At 39.1% G+C, this 21,694-nt stretch overlaps 2 protein-coding genes across 3 annotated transcripts in view; both read left to right on the top strand.

The window, feature by feature from the left end:
- myo5aa (myosin VAa) overlaps window positions 1-2,505 on the top strand; it is a 161,308-nt gene extending 158,803 nt beyond the window's left edge. The window contains exon 41 of the mRNA XM_067971455.1: window positions 104-2,505. Coding sequence (XP_067827556.1) covers window positions 104-256 — 153 coding nt within the window. The 3' untranslated portion in view covers window positions 257-2,505. The remainder of the gene's footprint in view (window positions 1-103) is intronic.
- A 3,736-nt stretch (window positions 2,506-6,241) lies between these two features.
- The window catches only part of myo5c (myosin VC), a 75,328-nt gene continuing 59,875 nt past the window's right edge, over window positions 6,242-21,694 (top strand). For both annotated transcript variants that reach the window (XM_067971454.1, XM_067971453.1), the window contains exons 1-2: window positions 6,242-6,431; window positions 18,073-18,183. In XM_067971454.1, the coding sequence (XP_067827555.1) occupies window positions 6,405-6,431; window positions 18,073-18,183 (138 nt within the window). In that variant the 5' untranslated portion in view covers window positions 6,242-6,404. The remainder of the gene's footprint in view (window positions 6,432-18,072; window positions 18,184-21,694) is intronic.

Here is a 21,694-nt window from a genome sequence, read left to right as displayed (position 1 = left end):
AGAGATTGGAAAATCTATTTCCAGTATTGGGAAAATGTTTAAACTGCAATTCTACTTAAACTGTGTTCATTATGTTCCAATAAATATTTTTTCTGCTCTCTAGGTGCGTTTTCAAAATCGAAAAGACTCTCCTCAGCTGCTAATGGATGCAAAACACATATTCCCAGTTACATTCCCATTCAATCCATCTTCTTTGGCACTCGAAAGCATTCAGATTCCAAGCAGCATGAACCTTGGATTCCTGTTGCGTGTCTGAGGAACACTTAAGCAGGATATAAATTCTACGTCGGTCAGAAAATGAACATCTTCGTTCACTACATACAGCTAGAATAATGTTAAAGTATCTGCATTATAAAAGGAATGTACAATGAAAGTAAAGAATGCCAAACACTTTCATGCAGCACCATTAAATACCTGGTGATGACTGCTAATGTGCAGTTCCAATGAATATACTTTGAATTTAACAACTGTAAATTAAGGTTGTGTCATACTTCAATTATTAGGAATCTGAACTAAGGGGAAATACAACTGCCGTATATAGCACCATTTGTCTAATATCTATTATTTAAGTCAATATATAAATGATGTAGAATACAAAGGTCTGTCAGAATATAATCTAGAGATTATGTTGTTAGTATTGGTGTTTTACTTAGCACATTGATAGTTACCCTGTCCATTGTCCTCTGAATATGCTGAACCAAACTCATTTAGCACTGCACTGTATAGTGTTAAGTTGTAACTCTTTTAAAAAAAAATCACATCAACTTTGAAACTGTTTTAAACTTGATTTATGCAAGTATCTGTAGTTACCACTCTTTTAAGTTCTAAATTTGACAAAGCACAAAAGCACACAGAAGGGCAAAATATTAAATTCTCAGATGGATTGTAAAGATATTTGGCAGCAGAAAAAAATATTGCAGTTGAACAAAACTTTTTTTTCAGTATTTGAGGTAATACCTTATTTCCCTTTTAAATATGCCCTTATTGGAATCTCTTAGACTTTACAATACAGGAATTGCTCAATTATTTCATTTTTGTTACTGTGTATATTAGGGTAAAAGAGACAACCGTAAAAGCAGAGTAGAAGTATTTTTTCCAGTATTTGCAGTACAGTATTTAGTGACCTTAGGGTCAGGTTTCATACAGGTTGCAGTGATTAAGATGCAGGCATCACCCTAACAGGGCAGCCTCAACTCCAATCCCCAAAAGCTCCCGATGTTGCTAGTGTACTGTGGATTTCAATTCTGAAATGGATATCTCTTAAAACGGATATGCCCAATTTAAGGACAGTAGATGCTGTGACTGGAATTAGAACCTATAGTGCGCAAGTTCATAATCACTTAATGGTGGCCAAAAATTATATACTTGTTGCACCCTTCATTGTTTACATATTTTAAGTTATTAAATATATTGGCCAAGCATCCAATTTCAGAACAATGGTTTTCATATCTAAATGGTGTATTGTGTGTGCCTATTTATAGTCCTATTGGAATACCCAATATTTAATTGAAAGATATGGTATTTCTGGGTCCCATAGAGTAAAAGTTAACAAGCTATTCTGTAGATTTACAGAATAGTTTAAGTTCCACAACTATCGTCTTAAAAAAAATCAATGTTGGGCAATATTTTGATAGAAACATAACTAAATCTGTGATGTATTCCTTGCCTAGTTTGTTTTTTTTGCATTTTTGTACATTTCAATCTATTAATGTCTTAAAATATAAAATTCCCCAGAGCCTTACCTTTCCTTCTTATCAGATGTTTGCTTAATTCGCCCATTACAAAATGAATAAAAGCATAACCTGCTTTGGTTATCTTAAAACATGCCTTTTTGTGAAGGGTGCACACACTGCAGACAGAAAAGGGTTTAATTTTTAAAGATAGATTTGTCTATGAAATCAATATACTCCAAATTACTAGCTGTCATTCATCAATACTGTACCTCTCCAACAGTATTTTATTTTTGTTTTGAAAAATTTTATTCAAAAACCAGGGTCCAAAGGTTAAACTTGTGTTATGAATCTCAGCACATGTAGAACAAAAAAAGTTAAGTTGTCCAAAATGGTGTTGAGAAAATATGACGGCAATCTTCCTTTGAAATATTGGTTATGCACTTTAGTTTTACCTTATACGTATATATAGTCCTATGTTTCCTGCTTATATTGTATTTTACTTTTTTGTATCACACAATGTTACAAAACGTAAGTACATTACTAGTGGTTAGTGTTAAGAAACTGGAGATATTTAAAACAACAGCGGTCAGCTGAAAACACAATTATTGTTACATTACGTAGATCACTGATGTTGACCATGGATGACTACTTCTGTACTTAACCAGCTAGCAAACAATGAGTATGATATTGATGTACAGAAAAGTTCTGAGAACACTGTAGCGTTTCCTGTTTGTTGTAATTAGTAAATGTGTGCATCATGGCAAATGTATATTGAGTTAGGTACTAAAGTAATGTCCAACTTGTAAAAATAAATAAAAATTTCAACACTGTAGCAAGCTTTTCTAGATTAATTTTTTGGAGAAAGTGATAATGCAACCACTGTCCAATTTCAATAATGTTAATCTTCATGTAAAGGGTTTTGTTTTATGTTCTGCACTTTCTCAAGCAGTAAAAAGTTGTTTGCCTTTAGAAATTGGGCTGCGTAGTGCCTGTTTTTCAGGCGCTATGCCGTCTCCATGTCCCCAAAATGGCAGGCAGGAAGCACGTGCATACTTCCAAGCTGAAGTGTGCTGCCCGTCTTATTGGGTAAGGACAAACAAGAGGCATCCTTTACCCACGCTTGAAGCAAGAGTTAGGCCCTTTGTATATGCAAACAAGGGGCCCAATGCCTACATGGGGTCCCTGCTGCAAGATTGGTTTGCCGAGGCAGCCAGCGCCATCGCAGGGAAACCAACCCTTCAACAAAAGGGGTAAGTTACTTACCTCGGAATGTGTAACTGGGAGGAACAGGAATTCTCCTCCTGACCACACATTAAACCAACCTCCCGATCACCGCTCCCAACCCCCGAGATCTCGCGGGCCTCTGTCGGTGCCCGCAATCTGCCTCCCCCTCAAGACCATCACTTACCTGTGGGCCACTGCAAAGCTAGCAGCGGCCCGATCTTCCTCCACTCACCTTCTTGGACTCCTCTCTTAGCGCCGTTCCTTTTCGAATGAGGTCCGGGGCTCCTCGAACCTCTGCATTCATGCGCAGGGTGAGTACTTCTAGGCCATTGTTGTTTTTCACTCCTGACGTGGTTCAGTGCTGCATGATCTAAGCTTAGCACAGCATGATTGCTGAAGGACAGAATTTCCTAAAGTAAAATGATATCTAATTCCAATTTAGTCCATATTAATCAACATTACAAAGAGAATATACGAACACTTCCAAAAAAATGTAACAGTTCAGCTGATAGTCTTTCCGAATCCTAGTTCATTGTTCTAAGCAGATTTGTGTTTGGACACTGGAAGATGCTTGTCATCACATTAGTTATGATTTTTGACTTACTCTGCTGAAACAGCTCCGAGTTTTGTAACCACATCCCACCAATATTTGGCAGTAGCTTTCCAGTAAAACTATTTGAATAATGCTTATCAGTTAGGCTAAACGTCATCTCTGATTGGAAGAGACTAGCAATTCAGGATTGATCTTGGCCTAACTTGAGATCACAAGCATTGGAGAAAGCTATTTTAACTCTCCAAAAAGCTAATCCTTCAAAACCAGGAATATTACACATATCTTCAATAAATGGACTATTTTACTTATGGCTTTATGCCCACGTTAACAGGTCTATGTAGATTTAAGTGGTGACCATAAAAAGTAAGTAATGACACAATGCATTGTTTCTTATGTGTGGAACATTTCATTGTTTTTTGAAGCACTCAAATTGCAAAATTTTTGATTTCTTTTTACAACTCGCTTAAAGAGTGATATTGGAGAGAAACACATTGTCCTACACAACAATGGTAGCATGTCTTCCAAAGCTTACTTTTCCATCGTCGTCTTAAGTGTAATCAATGGAACAGTAATAGATGCTATTATTAAGAATGTCTTAATACAGTTAGTATTATGAATTAGTAATGTGGAAGCACAGCATATCACAACACCAACGCAAATACAATGAAGTAGATATCTGAAGATTTGATCTCTATGCTATGCTCAGTCTCTGCTCCATTCCTGCATCAAGTTGAAACCAGGGGGGAAAAAAAAAATCAAACATTACATCGTTGTTGTTTTGTTGCTGTTGCCACTGCTTCCACCTTTGCTTCCTAATGAACTGAAGTGGGATTGAGATTGATGAAGGAATGGGCTGCTCTATGGTAAGAGGTGTGTGACTCAAAAAATACAATACCCCAAAACTTTTTAAAACATTAATAAAAATGATATGAAACTGAAAAAAGTGTTCACCTTTTGTTTTTAAAAAAAAATTAGTAATACAATCATTTGGCAGGGAAAAAGCTAATTTTTAGCCACCTGATTCATCAACTGTAAAACAATTTTACAGGATCTCACATTGGTGACAGTGGACCCATTATACAGTTGTAACTGAATATATAACTTGAGTGCTCCAGGTGTAGGTTAGTTCCTAAAGTCCTTTGGAGTAAAGGACTTGCACCATTAGTTACATAACATTCGATGGTTATTTCTAGGCCAGTTTTAAAATCATTCCAGGATGCAGTGTAGTATTATGTGATTATGGCAATTTACATCAAATCCTGTGTATCAGTTTGGCTCAATTGATACACCTCTTCCCTGAGAGTCGGAAATTTGTGCATTCAAGCACCATGCCAGGAATTTGAGTTCATAATCCAGGCTCCAGTGCAGGTATGTTGTAGTGTTGGAGGCGCTGTCCTTCAAATGTGGTGCTAAAAGTCAATTTTGTTTGCTTTTCTATTTTTGAAAATAAATGGGAATAATCCTTCTGAAGCTGCTGGTCTGTAATCTTGAAACCTGTAGCTCAAAGTTTCAACAGTATTCCCGATGATAAATGTAGTACATGCTCTCATGGCCTGCCACCCTGTCCTATGTTTCCGACAACAGTACAAATGTAAGCACCTGTGTCCCAGTCCCAGCTAGCCTCTAACTAGCGTACAGTATTAACAATGACACTGGCGTCGGTCCTGAGTCAGAAGATGGTCATCCTAATTTGCTGTTGTACCTGACCATAGATGTCGCTGACCATACTGCACTTTGCAATTGGTGTTGTCTCAAGATTTGTAAAGCAGGTGCTAAAGTTGCCATATAATACCGCCAGTAAAGATATTCTGTTGGTATTGCACCAGCAGGTATAGTAACAGCATTAAATTGACGCAAGATCACAATTATTTGTGTTACAACTTTATCTAAGTATCTTAGAAATTAATAAAAAAATAAAGCAAGGGTTCTGAGTTTGAGTTGGATGACCAATTCATAATTATTTGAAATGGATTGACCAATTCTATATATGGGCCAAGTGCAGGCAATTGGGACTAGCTTAGTGGTATAAACTGGGCGACATGGACATGTTGGGCCGAAGGGCCTGTTTCCATGTTGTAACTTCTATGATTCTAATTCATAATTATTTCTGTTGAACCATCCAGGTTGAGGGCTGTGACAATGTTATGCTAGAAGGTGGGGGGGGGGCACAGACAGAAAAGGGCCTGTCTTATCAAGACAGCAGACAGTGTTAGGAACAGACAGGCGTGGAACTGCAAGAGAGTGGAATGTCCTCATCCTTCTTATTAAAATCCACTTGTTTGTTCCTCCAGTTGTCAGAGTCTCATTAAAAGAGGCCATGATACCAGTTTTGATGACTCATCGCTTCTGAACAATTATCTGCATTTCTAAACGCGCTTACTTATCTGGAAAACCTCGGGGCTTAAAGTAGTCCCTGAAAATTACAATGTGGTTGTCCCTTTGGCACTTGCCTGAGTCTTTATCATGAAACTTTCCTCACGTTGGAAGGTGTAACAAAATGTCATTTATGTTGAAAGAATGGGAGGAAGAATGCACTATAACTTTAAAATGAAATTTAGCATTTTAAAATAATAACTTACACTTGACCCTTTAAACTTATCCATTGGGACTCAATATGTAAGATTAAATCTGAGTAACTTTTCTCACTGCCTTGTGCCCAAGCGACAATTTTCCACCTGACTGGCTCCTATTTACTTTTAGAAGTTGCTTCCAGGCACTCCCTGTCACGAGGTGGCTCTAGTGGGCGAAGAGAGAGAGAGAGAGAGAGGCAGAGTGTGCAAAGTCGAGCTGCTGTGTGTACATAACAGGTGGGACGTGCTGAGAGAGGGAGAGAGAGAAAGGGGAAAAGAAGAGCAAGCGACCCTGGGAGCTCGAGCTGCTCATCGCCCCAATCATGAACAGCTGCGGTGCGGCTCGCTCCGACAGTCACTGAGGCAACGCATCCCCCCAGGGCCATGGCGGTGGTTGAACTTTACACCAAGGTAACTCAGCAACCACTTTCCTCTCCCCCAGCAGTTCCTTAATGCACCTGCTGAAGCGCAGTACCTTTGCCGGAAATTATACAGTTAAATCTTTTTTTATCCCCCTGCTGTTAATGTAAAATGACTATATATTGGAAATACTGTCGAATTTGGTCCCAAGTGAATCAAAGCTTTGCCAAGTTGTCACTGAGAAATGCCTCCAGCAAAAGACCATGTCAGCCATATGGAACCGGTTTATAAAGCTGCATTCTCAGATTCTGTCGTGTTAGCCCACTTAATGCCATTTGTTTTATCATTTTGAAATTCTACCGTGGCTTTATTAGTGTAACTTATAGCTACTAATTGACAATAGATATGATGTCGCAGCTTCACGTGGGGTTTTTTACAGCTTGGTCTGGGAGTATTTGCACAGTAGTTTGAAAGTCACACACTGTTCCAGAAATAAGATGTCACCTGGATGCAGTAACAGGATATAGTTCAGTACACTTGCCCAGAATAGATGAAAATCGATTCTCCCCTCCCATAGGAAATCGTTTTTTTTCAAGGGGAACGAAAATATTGTCCCTGTTGGTGCAAAGTGCTGCTTTTATGTTGGACTGTGTGACTCCAAAGATTTGGACGGTGTAAAAATGAAGAAACAGGTGCACTCTTCCCCATACCAACATTCTGGGGACCCGTCCAGTTTGAAACTGCCTTTTCAAAAAAATAGCAATGTACTGCAAACTCTCCAGCTGACATAGGATGCTTGGAAACCTGTTTTGTAATTACATATATAAATCTGACATATCATTAGCTCAGCGTGGAACATAGGAACAGGAGTAAGCCATTCAGCCCCTCGAGCCTGCTCCACCATTCAATTAGATCATGGCTGATCTGTACCTCAACTCCACTTGCCCGTCTTAGCTCCAAAACCCTTGATGCCCTTCTCTAACAAAATCTATATCTCAGTCTGGAAAGCTCCAATTGTCCCAGCATCCACAGACTTTTGGGGGAGAGAATTCCAGATTTCTGCTTCCCTTAGTGTGAAAAAGTGCTTCCTGATTTCCTTCCTAAATGGCCTAGCTCTAACTTTAACATTGAGCCAGAATTTGCTGTCAAAGTAACGGTGAGGCTAATGGCGCTCGCTGTTATTTATGCGCAAATGGTACTTCAGGCAAGGGGCAGATGCGCGGTTAAACTCAATTATCTCGCTGTCTGGCTCACCATTGAAGTCCATTGAACGGCGTGAAGTTGCTGTATTTGCGCTGTAGATATGAACTAAACTCGCCACGGAAAGTTAAGTTGCCCGTTTCAGTCTAAGTACCCTTTTAACGATGTGGTAAGTGTTAATTATTGCCAGTCAACCTCTCTGGCACTGATAATTAACTATTACAAGTGTGAAGTCTCATTCCTTCAGCTTTTAATTGTTGGAGATTTTAAAAATGTTACATTTTTAATTTAAATTTAAAAAAAACTTTTCTGTCTCTTTCCTCTCAATCCAATCAATTTTTCGCTCTCTGTACCTGATTTGACATTGAATTCATCCACTCTAATTTACACTTCATTCTCAGCCTTTGTGCTGTTAATTTCACAATCCTTCAATCTGATTGGTTATGGCAATACACAGTTGCTTGCCCTGTTCACTCAAGTCCCAGATGCCCTGCTTCCCTCGCTGCAACTTGCCACATCAATTTTAAAAACCTAAAAAGGTGCAGGAGCAAGTCTAACTAATGACAGATGCTGTTGGATGACCTGCCACAGCAAATTATGGCCCATTATGTTTCCTGGTTCTTGATTTCCCCCACCAGAGGAAATAATTTCTCTGTATCTACCCTATCGAATCCTTTTAAAATTTTAAACACCCCGATCATATCAACCCTCATTCTTCTGAGCTCGAGGGAACACAAGCTAAGTTTATGTGACCTGTCCTCGTAATTTAACCCTTTAAGCCCCAGTATCGTTCTGGTGCACCCCCTCCAAGACCAATATGTCATTCCTGAGGTGCAGTGCCCAGATCTGAATGCAGTACTCCAGATGGGGTCGGACCAAGGCTCCTGAAACATAACTTCCTCCACTTTATATTTCAGCCCCCTTGTGATAAAGGCCAATATTCCATGAGTGTTTTTGATTGCTTTTTGTATCTGTCTTAGTAGCTTTAAAATATAAAATGATTATTCCTAGCAACACTAATAGTTATAGACAAAGCAAGACAGCATCAGATCCCGTTCTCTGGAAATAACCACTGAGCGGTGTCTTCAAGGCCATTATTCAGGGTCAATTGTTTTTCCTAATGTGGTAGCTCTTTTATCAACAAGAGCAAAACCTTGGCCTTTGGTTTATCCTGTGTATTCTACTAACCAACATAAAAAAATACCTTTTTAGAAGCTTAAAAAATTGGGACTTGCAGGATTTTGAGTGCATAGGAATGTCTAGTTTATAATGACCCTAATTTGGAGTTTTACATTTTATGTTATCCTATTAGAGAATACAGTTAAGCATAATATTTAAAGGATTGGCAGCCATATTGAAGGGCGCAGATGATTTCAGTAGTGTAGTAACACCATGGCAGGAGGTATAAACAGGTGTATTCTTTATTTATTCATCTTCCACGTACAAATGAACAGACTGTCATCCAAACAGGAGAGAAGGAAAAGATGATATGGATGTGCTCTGTCATTTAAAGCACTGGTCATTTATTTTCAGGAGTGCAGTTGTCAATGGTATAGGAACTGCATATCTGCAGATGACAGATAAGAACCTTTAATGTCCCAGCTGGTAGCACAGCTTCTCAGGGTCTCGTGGCCCTGAAGGAGTTCACAAGCCAGCTTGAAGTTGCACCAGCAGCTGTTTACAATGGAGCTGCTTCTGAACGCTCCCCATAATTCATGTCAACAGAGTGGACTGGCAGAGAGGGAGATCCTGCTTGAGTGATTCCACGTCTGCAGGAATATTGATGTTTATATAAAAAAAGTTTGTATTTGCAATATTTGATATGGCACAGCCTGGGTTTTGAACTTATGCTAAACAAAAAAAATCTGTTTTCAGTCTTCCCTTTCCATCAACCCTAGTTTGAGTTCTTCACTTCAATTATTATTCAAATTATTTCAATGAAAATGTCCTTTCTCCACACACACACTTCCTGGGATTTTTTTTTTACTGTGTGCATCTGACTCACCACTTTTTTGCTACAAGAGCACTCTCCCCATTGCTCTATGCTGCAACCCTGCTGAATGCACCTCACTCGACTCCATGCTCTACTCCCAAGTACTCCTCTCTTGATGTCTCTTATTCTCACTGCCACTTCTCACAGCTTTGAATGTAATTGCTGTGAGTACATAATTAGCCACAGCAGGTCATGCTTGCCCTGATTCAGCTAATCAGAATTTAAATACATTGGAGAGAGCTATTACTCATGAATAGACGAGCTTCTGACTCTGGTTATTACAGGAGCAGGTTTGGAATTAATTTCAAATTATTTCATCTTCCTACCCAGGCACCTAGACATTAGGTTTGTTTGACACTGATCTTAAAGGCATTGTATTGGTTACTGAATAAGGAATCCCTTCAAGAATCTTTGGGAGAGAAAATGGACCCAGCTACACTCAATTTTTGGGTACCGAATGGAGCCAAAATGCACCAAGGGCGCCTGAAAAATTATCCGACCCAGTATGGGGTCGAATGATTTTTCAGGTGCCCCAGTCAGTGGGGAACCACCCTCAACACTCTGCATTTGTTGTATCACATACTTGAGTGTGGTTGGTCATTTCTTTCTTTTCTCCAAAAGAACACAGTTTAAGGCACCAGTTTTCCTTCACAGCAGAACTCAACGTGCAAAGAGCTTTCTTCCCTTTTTTCTCAGGCCAAAAAAACACAAGAGTTCTACCGCTTGCTACCTTTTGTCCCCAACAAGTTCTATTTCTAACTTAAGCAGTTGAAACCATCATTCAGAAGAAAACGTTCAAGATGTGATGTTTCTGCACATCATTTGGAAAGTATGTCAAGAACACTAGCTGGCATCCACTGAGTGGGAACTCATAAATCATTATCTAGATTTGGATAAACTTGCAAGTGTTGCAGTTAAAGGAGGCTGGAACTATGGAAAGCATAAGTTTGCACTGGCTATAATTCGTACTTCTCCCAATACTCTTTATTCATGCTATTGCACCAATACAGTTTTCGTAGGCAGATCTGCACCTGCCTGGAACTGAAACTTTTCCATCTTGTGCATAGTGAATGGTTAGTGTGCTGCAGGATTAATAACTATTCTTTGCTCAAGTTGCACAGTGGGAAGTTGTCCTGGATGTGCACTCTATTCAATTCCACTAGGCAGAACAACACCAGACTGACAGGTTATGTATTTTAGGCTAAAATACAAAGGTATTTATTGTACGGCATAAAATTATACAGAAGCAAAAATATAATCACTAGATAAAGAGCAGTATGGTATTTAGTATTGAACTTTCACTGATACTTTAAACCGTTTTCTGAAGTTATAATGTTTAAAAATTCTTGAGTCCTTGTCTCAGGGTCCATTAACTCAACAACAACTTGCATTTATATAGCACCTTTACATACATAGAATGTACAGCATAGAAACAGGCCATTCGGCCCAAATGGTCCATGCCGGCGTTTATGCTGCACACAAGCCTCCTCCCACTGCCCTTCATCTAAGCCTAGCGGCATAACCTTATATTCCTTTCTCCCTCATGTGTTTGTCTAGTTTCCCTTTAAATGCATCTATGCTATTTGCCTCAACTACTCCTTGTGGTAGCGGTTTCCACATCCAAACCATTCTCTGGGTAAAGAAGTTTCTCCTGAATTCCCTATTGGATTTATTAATGACTATCTTATATTTATGGCCCCTAGTTTTGGTCTCACCCACAAGTGGAAACACCTTCTCTACATCTACTCTATCAAACTCTTTTTAACATAGGAAAACATCCCAAGTTGCTTCACAAAATTTATCAAAGTTATCAAACAAAATTTGACACTGAGCCACATGATATATTAAAACAGGTCAAAGAGTTAGGTTTTAAGGTACATTTTAAAAGGTGGAGAGGTATAGGGAGGAATTCCAGAACTTAGGGCCTGTGGAAGCTGAAGACACGGCCGCCAATGGTGGAACATTGAAAATCGTGGAAGCACAAGAAGCCAGAATTGGAGGAGCGCAGAGATCTTGGAGGGTTATAGGGTTGGTGGAGGATACAGAGATAGGGAGGGGCGAGGCCATGGAGGGATTTGAAAATGAGGATGAGAATTTTAAAATTGAGGCGTTGCCAAACCGGGAGCCAATGTAGGTCAGCGAGCACAGGGGTGATGGATGAACGGGACTTGGTGCGAGTTAGGATACAGGCAGCAGAGTTATGAATGAACTCAAATTAACAGAATTGGATCTCTGTAAAATGGGCGCTTAGCTCCATGGAACTCTGACTTACTGCTGCTATATAAATCTTGGAAGTTGAAACAAACAGCATATAGATATACCAAAAGCTAGTCATATTTATCCTATTCTAGAAAGCTCCTGGATACAGGACTGTTAACCAAGATAGATCAAAGACACAATGGTAGGACATGCTTACTTTCCATTTTAATGAACACTGTCATACAGTGTCTGCATTACTAAGGAAGTATTGTAAAACAAAGATAATCTCGATAGTTTAACTTTAGAGGTTATGACTGTTTGTAATTTGCATTCTTTGACATATGTCTGGCTGGAAACTACAAGTAAAATTATTGTTGTCCTTCAAAGGATCCATTATTTGGTAGTCTATAGCTCTGAAACCACTGGGACAACCAAACTGTCACAGCCAGGAGATTGGTTGCAATTTAACATGTAGTGCCTCCAGCTCTTAAAGCAAAGGGCAAAGAAAATCTTATAAGACATAGCTTTCATTTTAAAAATCCCAGTGCCCTAGCCAAGCTATTATGAATTTGTTTTTTCAAATGATTTCAAAATAAATTGGAGCATGAACTTTAGAACCTTCTGAGGTAAGTTTTGAGTGTCCAACAATTACTCCCAAATCCAGCTTACCTTTCTCTGCTGGTTGTCTCCCATGCTCCAACCCAACCTGTCGCTTCTTCCCATCTGTTGTCCCCACCACCTGTCCTGACCTGACCCTCAGCCCCATATTCTCTTTCAACAGCCCATGTTGCAGCACCTCGGTGACAAACTTACTAAAATTAATTGAAATTTCTAAACAAAAACATAATTTCTATGCAAAACATGTATAGATACATTATTTTTCCTTCATGTTCTTTTATCTAATGATTAATATTTTAGGACTTCTTGCTTTTAACTCCTGGGTAGTAGCTTAAGCCTTTAAAGCTCGGTACTTAAAAAAAAATGAATAGGCTTATTTTGATGAGTTCTCCATAGATTCCAGTAAATGCAGTAGTCAAAACAACATATCATCCGGTGCCTGACATGTAAGTAATGACATCTGACTCATTTTAAATGAACAGAGTGTAAAGGTGAGAAAAATTCAACTGCTGTTTTTCTCCTCCTCCCCCAGCTTCCTTTATTTGAACAAAGGCAAATAGTAACCATAGTAATAAATAATTAGAAATAAAACAACTTGAATGCAGGTCAAGGTAGTGAAATCAGTCTATAATGAAGAGCTGGTTGCAGGCTGTCTTTGTAGATTGCTTATATCTTAATACAAGTTTAAATTAATTGTTTGGTTCCCACCAACAGTTACTGAACTCCAAATATAATTAATTACATGAAGCATTTTGGGATGTTTTGATGCTCTGAATTTTTGTGTTGATTTCTATATAGCAGGGGGAGGTGTGGAGTGGCACAGTTTGAATTTTTTATATGATGAACTTGCATCTACCCTTATCCAAATGAAGTTGGGTGTATAGTTAATTTAATTTAATATATTGAGCTGGATATTGTGCTCACTAAGCATGTGATCAGCATCATGACTTAAGTTATCAATATACAAAGTAAAATTTACATTGCTTAGGTTTATCACTCCACAAAATGCTGAATAGCTCTTAAATAAATTAAGATAAAAGCAAAGTCTAGGAATTCTTAATGTAAAAATTGCAACCCTAAAAGTATCCTATTTCTAGAAAAACTGAGAGGCTTTTTTGCACAATAGTGAATTGCTTGTGTGTTATTCATATACAGTATAAGGATGGCTGGCTCACGTTACAAATAATACCCCAAACTTCAAAAGGAGAATGGACAAACATGAGAAGAGAAACAAAACAGTAACTATACCCAGCAAAAATCTCTGGAAAGGCCATCAACTCACCCCACCTCCCCACAAGACAATGCAGCAACTCAGACACCACTCCTGTAGAACACCTGCCATCAAAAACTGTCCTTCCTTCCTTCCTCTCTCCCAACCTAGTACATAATATCACCAAAGGTTTAAAACTGTGCCGTGCAACTCACCCCCTCCGATCCGGCTACCTTCTGGCAGGTCCTGACATTTTGCAGCTCTTTTTAGCAGGTGAGCAGGATTCCCGCTGGAAGGCAGTGAGGTCCTGCTTTAAGTAGGTAGATCGAGCTCGGGTAATGCGATCTTAACCACCAGGCCTGCCCGAGCCTCAAGCTGCGGATAGTCAGACAGCTTCCAATCTGCCTCCCCACCTCCAGCCGCACCGATCCCTCTTTTCATCAAAATCGCACCTGTAATGTTTTGATTGGCCAAATGTTTGTTCAAACTCAATTAAGAGTTCTGCAGAACAACTCTGTGTAGTGTGGTTGAAATAGATAGTTATCTGTCACGGTTTGAATCTAAGCATTGATATATTTCTTCACAGCTGCAAAAGGCCACAAAAAAGCAGTTTTTAAAAAAAGTAATCCAGTGTTTTAATGGACCCTATATGACATTGGGGGAATTAAAGATAGTAGGTGCTTGGACCAGACCTTCAAACAAACTTCCCATCCTGTTTCCCAGTGAACTGATATTAATTACTGCTAAGCTAGTAATTAAGATAGGTGAAAGAGGTAAGTTTTGATGGACACTAAGGGATTTTGAATCAGTAAGGAATGGTGAAAGTAGGAGAATTCAGAAAAGTGCACGGGTTAGGTTGACAGCAACAGTCAAATAATCTTCACATTTCTTTATGAACATTGGCAAATAATAACTGCTGACATGTCCTGGATTGACACAGTAAGTTTAATTTAGGGGCATTTAGACCCTTTAAAGGTAAATGCTAGCATTGGATAAGTTCCAATGCCAGCACCAAGTTCAATCACACAACAGTTAGTATTAGGTAGCTGGACTATGGGATAGTTAGTATTGGATGGACTGTGAAGCCTGCTAAAGCATTTCTCCTGTACATGTCAGAATCAAATGGGCTTCAATGCTAGTATTTAAATATTTAGAATATATCAGCTACAATAACCAGTGGATGCTGGGGAATCTCATTGTTATAAAATCTGGATACCAGTTTTTCATTTTTTACTGAAGAAGTCAGTGACTAATTAAGGAAATGTATTGGTAACCAAGGTCACATTGGGAATTACCTGACTGCCCATGTACTTCTAATGGTAAATAAAGCCATACTCTAGTCCTAAGAGGACCAGTAAGGATGAATGGTATTAAACGTTACCCACTAGAGGAAATCAGGGAGGGCCTGAAAGTCAACTGAACTAGGACCTCTGGCATTTACTGGGGAAATATAAGATGTTGAGACAGGTGGCATCACCTTTTGATTCCTGTAACTTTTTAGGTAATAACAGCAAAGCCATAACTCAGTAATGAACTGTAGTCTAAAGGAATGAAACATATCCTTGTTGCACACAGATGTGAGAAGAGGAAGTGATTACGTTAAATATATTAGCTCATTTTAAGGAACGCCCACACTCAGAATAGAGCAGCCTTATATTAGAGGTGGGAGTTAGCCAAATTAGTAAGAAAAAATCATGTGCATGTTTATAAAAGGTGTATACAGTAAACCAACCAAAAGTAGACAATGTAGGAGTATCTGAATATCCCACAAGGTAAATTGTTACATAACACTGTTGGGACTAAGTATCCAGACCCTCGTCTCACTGGAAGTAGGTTGAGGAACAAACCTTGATTATGGCCTGGTTGGATTAGGCTTTCTTTATACTACTCCTTTTGTCCCAATACAGAGTGGTTTTGTGTGTACTTCAAAACAAAAGTACAGCTAATGGCATTACTTGGGAGTCAAGTCAATGAATCCAAGTGCACTAAAACAAAGGTTGTGAGACCGCATCTAGGCAGTAGTCTCAAAAAGTGCCCAAGTGACTTTGAGGACATTTCAAATTTTCATATGGAATTTTGCCTGTGCTCTCCTAAAATTAATGGCCTGGGAGCAGAACTCTGTACATCCAAACACGCCGTGCAGAGATGTCTCCTGGCTAGGTAGAATGCAATTAAAATCACTCAGGAGATGGTACTCAGTAAAATAATGGGACTCAAGGCGGATAAATCCCCTGGACCTGATGGCTTCCATCCTAGGGTCTTGAGGGAAGTGGCAGTAGGGATTGTGGATGCTTTGGTGATAGTTTTCCAAAATTCCCTGGACTCAGGAGAGGTCCCGGCAGATTGGAAAACTGCTAATGTAACACCGTTATTTAAAAAGGGTAGTAGGCAGAAGGCTGGAAATTATAGGCCAGTTAGCTTAACATCTGTGGTGGGTAAAATTTTGGAGTCTATTATTAAGGAGACAGTAACGGAACATTTAGATAAGCATAATTTAATAGGACAAAGTCAGCATGGCTTTATGAAGGGGAAGTCATGTCTGACAAATTTGCTTGAGTTCTTCGAGGATATAACGTATAGGGTGGATAAAGGGGAACCAGTGGACATAGTGTATTTAGACTTCCAGAAGGCATTCGACAAGGTGCCACATAAAAGATTATTACTTAAGATAAAAAATCACGGGATTGGGGGTAATATTCTGGCATGGGTGGAGGATTGGTTATCGAACAGGAAGCAGAGAGTTGGGATAAATGGTTCATTTTCGGACTGGCAACCAGTAACCAGTGGTGTTCCACAGGGGTCGGTGCTGGGTCCCCAACTCTTTACAATCTATATTAACGATTTGGAGGAGGGGACCGAGTGCAACATATCAAAATTTGCAGATGATACAAAGATGGGAGGGAAAGTAGAGAGTGAGGAGGACATAAAAAACCTGCAAGGGGATATAGACAGGCTGGGTGAGTGGGCGGAGATTTGGCAGATGCAATATAATATTGGAAAATGTGAGGTTATGCACTTTGGCAGGAAAAATCAGAGAGCAAGTTATTTTCTTAATGGCGAGAGACTGGAAAGTACTGCAGTACAAAGGGATCTGGGGGTCCTAGTGCAAGAAAATCAAAAAGTTGGTATGCAGGTGCAGCAGGTGATCAAGAAAGCCAACGGAATGTTGGCTTTTATTGCTAGGGGGATAGAATATAAAAACAAGGAGGTATTGCTGCAGTTATATAAGGTATTGGTGAGACCGCACCTGGAATACTGCATACAGTCTTGGTCTCCATACTTAAGAAAAGACATACTTGCTCTCGAGGCAGTACAAAGAAGGTTCACTCGGTTAATCCCGGGGATGAGGGGGCGGACATATGAGGAGAGGTTGAGTAGATTGGGACTCTACTCATTGGAGTTCAGAAGAATGAGAGGCGATCTTATTGAAACATATAAGATTGTGAAGGGTCTTGATCGGGTGGATGCAGTAAGGATGTTCCCAAAGATGGGTGAAACTAGAACTAGGGGGCATAATCTTAGAATAAGGGGCTGCTCTTTCAAAACTGAGATGAGGAGAAACTTCTTCACTCAGAGGGTGGTAGGTCTGTGGAATTTGCTGCCCCAGGAAGCTGTGGAAGCTACATCATTAGATAAATTTAAAACAGAAATAGACAGTTTCCTAGAAGTAAAGGGAATTAGGGGTTATGGGGAGCGGGCAGGAAATTGGACATGAAGCTGAGTTCGGATCGGTCAATGCCCTGTGGGTGGCGGAGAGGGCCCAGGGGCTATGTGGCCGGGTCCTGCTCCGACTTCTTGTGTTCTTTAGATTTGTGGTTGGGATCAGATCAGCCATGATCTTATTGAATGGCGGAGCAGGCTCGAGGGGCCGATTGGCCTACTCCTGCTCCAATTTCTTATGTTCTTATGTTCTTATGAAGTGCAGTCAATATTATAACTCTAGTCTGTCAAATGAGAAACACGCTCTACAGATAACTGTGTGGTTTATGTAGCATAATGGCAGTATTAGAGTGTGGGGGGTGGTGTATATGTGTTAAGATTAGTCAGTGCTGCTGCACAGTCATGCAATTATCGTGGAGTTAAGGTTGATAGATCGGGCAGATGTGTGGGAAGTAAAGTTTTAAATTGCTTTTATGGTGCACAGGAGAATAATGAATTGCTTCCCATTTGTTGGGACTCTGGAGGGTAAAGTTGTACCCAAATATTGCCACAGTACTCCATAAACCCAGGTGGTAACTCCACTTTAGAAGTAGTAATGGTATACTTTCCATCCTCCACACTTAGTCCACTGCTAGACACACAGGAAGGGGGAAACACTAGCAACAATATGTATTTTTATAGCACCTTTAATGTAGTAATTGACCCAAGTTGCATTGCAAAGTCAGAAATGGACATTGAGAAATAATAGGAGAAGAATATGGAATTTGCTGAGAGTGTCTGTTGCATTAATGGAAAATATTCCTTTTTCACAGTACAATTGTGTTTGGATTCCTGACCCTGATGAAATCTGGAAGTCGGCGGAGATCACCAAGAACTATCAGAAGGGATGTGAAGTGCTACTCCTGCAGTTAGAAGATGGCACTGTAAGTTGACAAAAAATGCAAAGAAAAATGTAACTGATTTTATTCTAAGCATTTTTTTTCAAGAGCTTATAAACTGATCTGCAAAATCATTTAACTGAAAAGTTTTTCTCGTTAGATGTTCCCATTTTCCTGCTGTACACTTTTAATTCACAAAGCACATTTTTGCTATATCGACTGTGGTTACATTAGGCTTTGCAAGTCTACTGGAGCTTAACTATACTGGTGCCTTCCCTCTGCATTGCTGCCAATAAAGAGGAATAAAACACATTTTATGGTCTTTTTTTACACAATTGATTACACTGTGATGTTGGCTGCAGTTAATGCTATTCCACAACACTGAAAATGAAAGAGTTCAGTTTTATTTATGAAGTTCCTGGAAGCTGTTTGCATTTATGGGCCCCAAATAATAACCTAGAAGTATGAGTACAACGCTCCATTGTATCTTTTTGGTTCTCTGTAAAATATGGTTGAATATCAAATGAACAAACATAGATCAATATAAAACCTGTAAGTTTTGTTTTGTAAGTTTACTATCCTACACTTTGTGGTCCAGGTACACTTGACAGGTTTGTTTCGAAGTACTTTCAGTACTTTGAACCCATTGTCCTGTCAACACAGTGGATGCAGTGTTAATTTCCTGTGTTCTGAGCTGCCAGAAGCTTTTATAATCTGCAAACTGACAAGAGTACAATTGCACTATTGCTCAAATGTTATGTTTGAATTACTTCAAATTAGATTAGAGGTTGCTCATAGAGATTCTGGAATTAAGCCCCATAAAAGCTTCAACAGGTAAAGAAAGAACAGATTTGTAAATGCTGGAAATACACAGCAGATCAGTCAGCACCTGTAAAGAAAAAATGACAGGATATGTTGTTTTGGGTATGTTTCCTTCATCAGAATAGTTATGCCAGTTGGGCACTCCTAAGGAAAACTTGCATTTACATAGTGTCTTTCATATCCTCACGACATCCCAAAGTGCTTCACAACCAGTAAATTATTTTGAAGTGTAGTCACTGTTATGTGGGCAATTAGCCATTTGCACACAGAAAGGCCCCACAAATAGCACTGAGATAAATAACAAGTCAATCCGTTTTGGTGGTGTTGGCTGAGGGATAAGTATTAGCCAGGACACCGGGAGAACTCCCCTGCTCTTATTCAAATAGTGCCATGGAATCTTTTACATCCACCTGAACAAGGCCTCAATTTAACATCTCATCCTGGCCCCACAAAAATAAACAGACTTACCTGTCAGCTCTTTTTCGTCTAGACAGATACTGGGCAAAGGCTGCACAGCGCATGCTCGACCCAGTGCTCTCCTAAAATGGCATAGGACTCCGATTTGCATTTTAAATGAGCCTATCGTCTGACTCAGGGAGTACTCTGGCTGGCCAGTGATAGGATCGTGGAAAGATTGCGGCGGCCACAGCAACGGTGAGAACTGGGAGCCCTCAAAATAGACCCGCTAGAGTCCAAAGTACGGGATGAAATTAGGGAACATTTAAACATGACCTAATCAGAGTCAGTCAGCATGGATTTGTAACGGGCAGATCATGCTTGACCAATTTAATTGAGTTTTTCAAGGAAATCAGAGTGAGTAGATAAAGAGAATTAACGTTGAATGTTGTATTCATGAATCTTCAGTGTTTGAAAAGGTGCCACATAAGAGACTTCTTGTGAAGATTGAGAAAAATGTTATTACATAGAATGTCGTCACATGGAGAAAGAGATGGCTGGAGGACTGAAAGCAGAAAGCAGGGTAAATAGATGTTTTTCAGGTTAGTGGGATGTGGGTGGTGGTGTGCCAGAGGAATCTGTGCTAAAACATCTTTCATTTTCGATTTGTATAAATGATTTAGCACAAGAGGGATGAAATCGAAGTTTGCTGACAATACCAAATTAGGATCATAGCATACAGTAATGAAGAATGTAGTAGGTTGCAGGAGGATATTGACAGGTTAGCAGTTGCATTTCATTGCAGAGAAATGTGAAGAAGTACATGTTAGAGGAAAAGGAATAGCAAGATTCTTGGAATGGAGAAACAGAGGGATCTGGGGGTGTTTGAGGTGAAATTCATCTTCGAAGGTGCGCAAAATGGTAAATCAGTGACTTCAATCGAAAAGAAAATTAGTTGGGGTGTATAACAGGCCGCCGATTCACTACCGCCTGTTTGGTGCCCCCTGCCGAAGTTTACTTTCACTCCCATAGAGATCTTTAAGCATGAGAGTGCAGGTGGAAAAGTCTGTAAAAAGGCAATAATATTCTGGATTATATTTAAAGGTTGAATATAAAAGCAAGGAAATGGTGTTGAATTTGAACAAGATATTGGTTAGGCCACCGTTTTACTATTGGAAAACCCGTTATAGGAAAAATATTAGGAAAGTGTACAGTGACGATTCATTAGAATGTACCAGAAATGAGAGGCCATATTTAAGGAAAAAAAAGGCTGGAAGAAATTTTTTTCCCCTTGGTATGGAGAAAGTTAAGGAAGATCCCATAGAGGTTTTCAAAATTATGAAAGATTTTGAGTGAATAAATAGTGAAAGATTGTTTCGACTGATTCATGAATCAGTAATAGGGAAGCATGGACTCAAGATTAGCATTAGAAGAATTTTTGCACACAGAGGGTTATTAGAACGTTGAATGTTTTAACAAAAGTAGCAGGTCAGATAGAGACTACAACTTCATTTAAAAGGGAATTGGATTAGTAGTTGAAAAGGAGGAATATAAAATTATACAGGAGAGTGGAGAAACCTGATTAGGGTAGATAGCTCCACTTGAAGAGCTAGCACTGACATAAATGCATTGGAACAAATGTCTTTCTTCTATGCTCCAATTTCTATAATTCTATGGTGCCATTTTCAGATCATGAATAAAGCAGTGGAATTAGAGTACATGTAGACTGACTGCATCTTACTCATAACTTTATTGCTTGTGAGTTATCCCTTCAAAGCTTTCATTTTCTTTGTGTCTTACAGCAAAAGGCAAAGTGAGTTTTCCCAATAATTTGGTTTTCTGTAATTTATTCAACTATATGAATTTAAATTACATTTAGTTTTATTTTTTATTCGGCAATTGCATAACAATTCATAAAAACTATAAAATACAAATTATTAAGAGGTTACTTTGTATGAAGTGTATATTGTAAGTTTGATTGTCAAAATCTCACGTACTGAAAAGTGTACTGAATACTTGAATACCAAGTAGTTTCTGCTGAATACAGGTCAATGCAAAGTTATTTTGCCATTTATTCAAACTTCAACAACATGAATACTTTGTATTAAAGCAAAGTTAGGTGATTATGATGGTCACAATAATACTTGACAATTTATTAAGGAAAAGGGTCAACACTATTCCAGTATGATATTTATTTAGTATCAGTTTAGTGTTTCTTCTTAATTACTTCACAAAGCAAGTCTGACTGATCATTTAACAGACAGTAAAATTCATTAGTTCAAACCGTGTGCTGAATTTTATCCAATACCCAAATATGCAGTTACCGGTCAAACAAGTT

The sequence above is a fragment of the Heptranchias perlo genome, chromosome 34 (assembly GCF_035084215.1).
Source record: "Heptranchias perlo isolate sHepPer1 chromosome 34, sHepPer1.hap1, whole genome shotgun sequence".
NCBI lineage: Eukaryota > Metazoa > Chordata > Chondrichthyes > Hexanchiformes > Hexanchidae > Heptranchias > Heptranchias perlo.
This window is presented reverse-complemented; position numbering and strand designations above follow the sequence as displayed.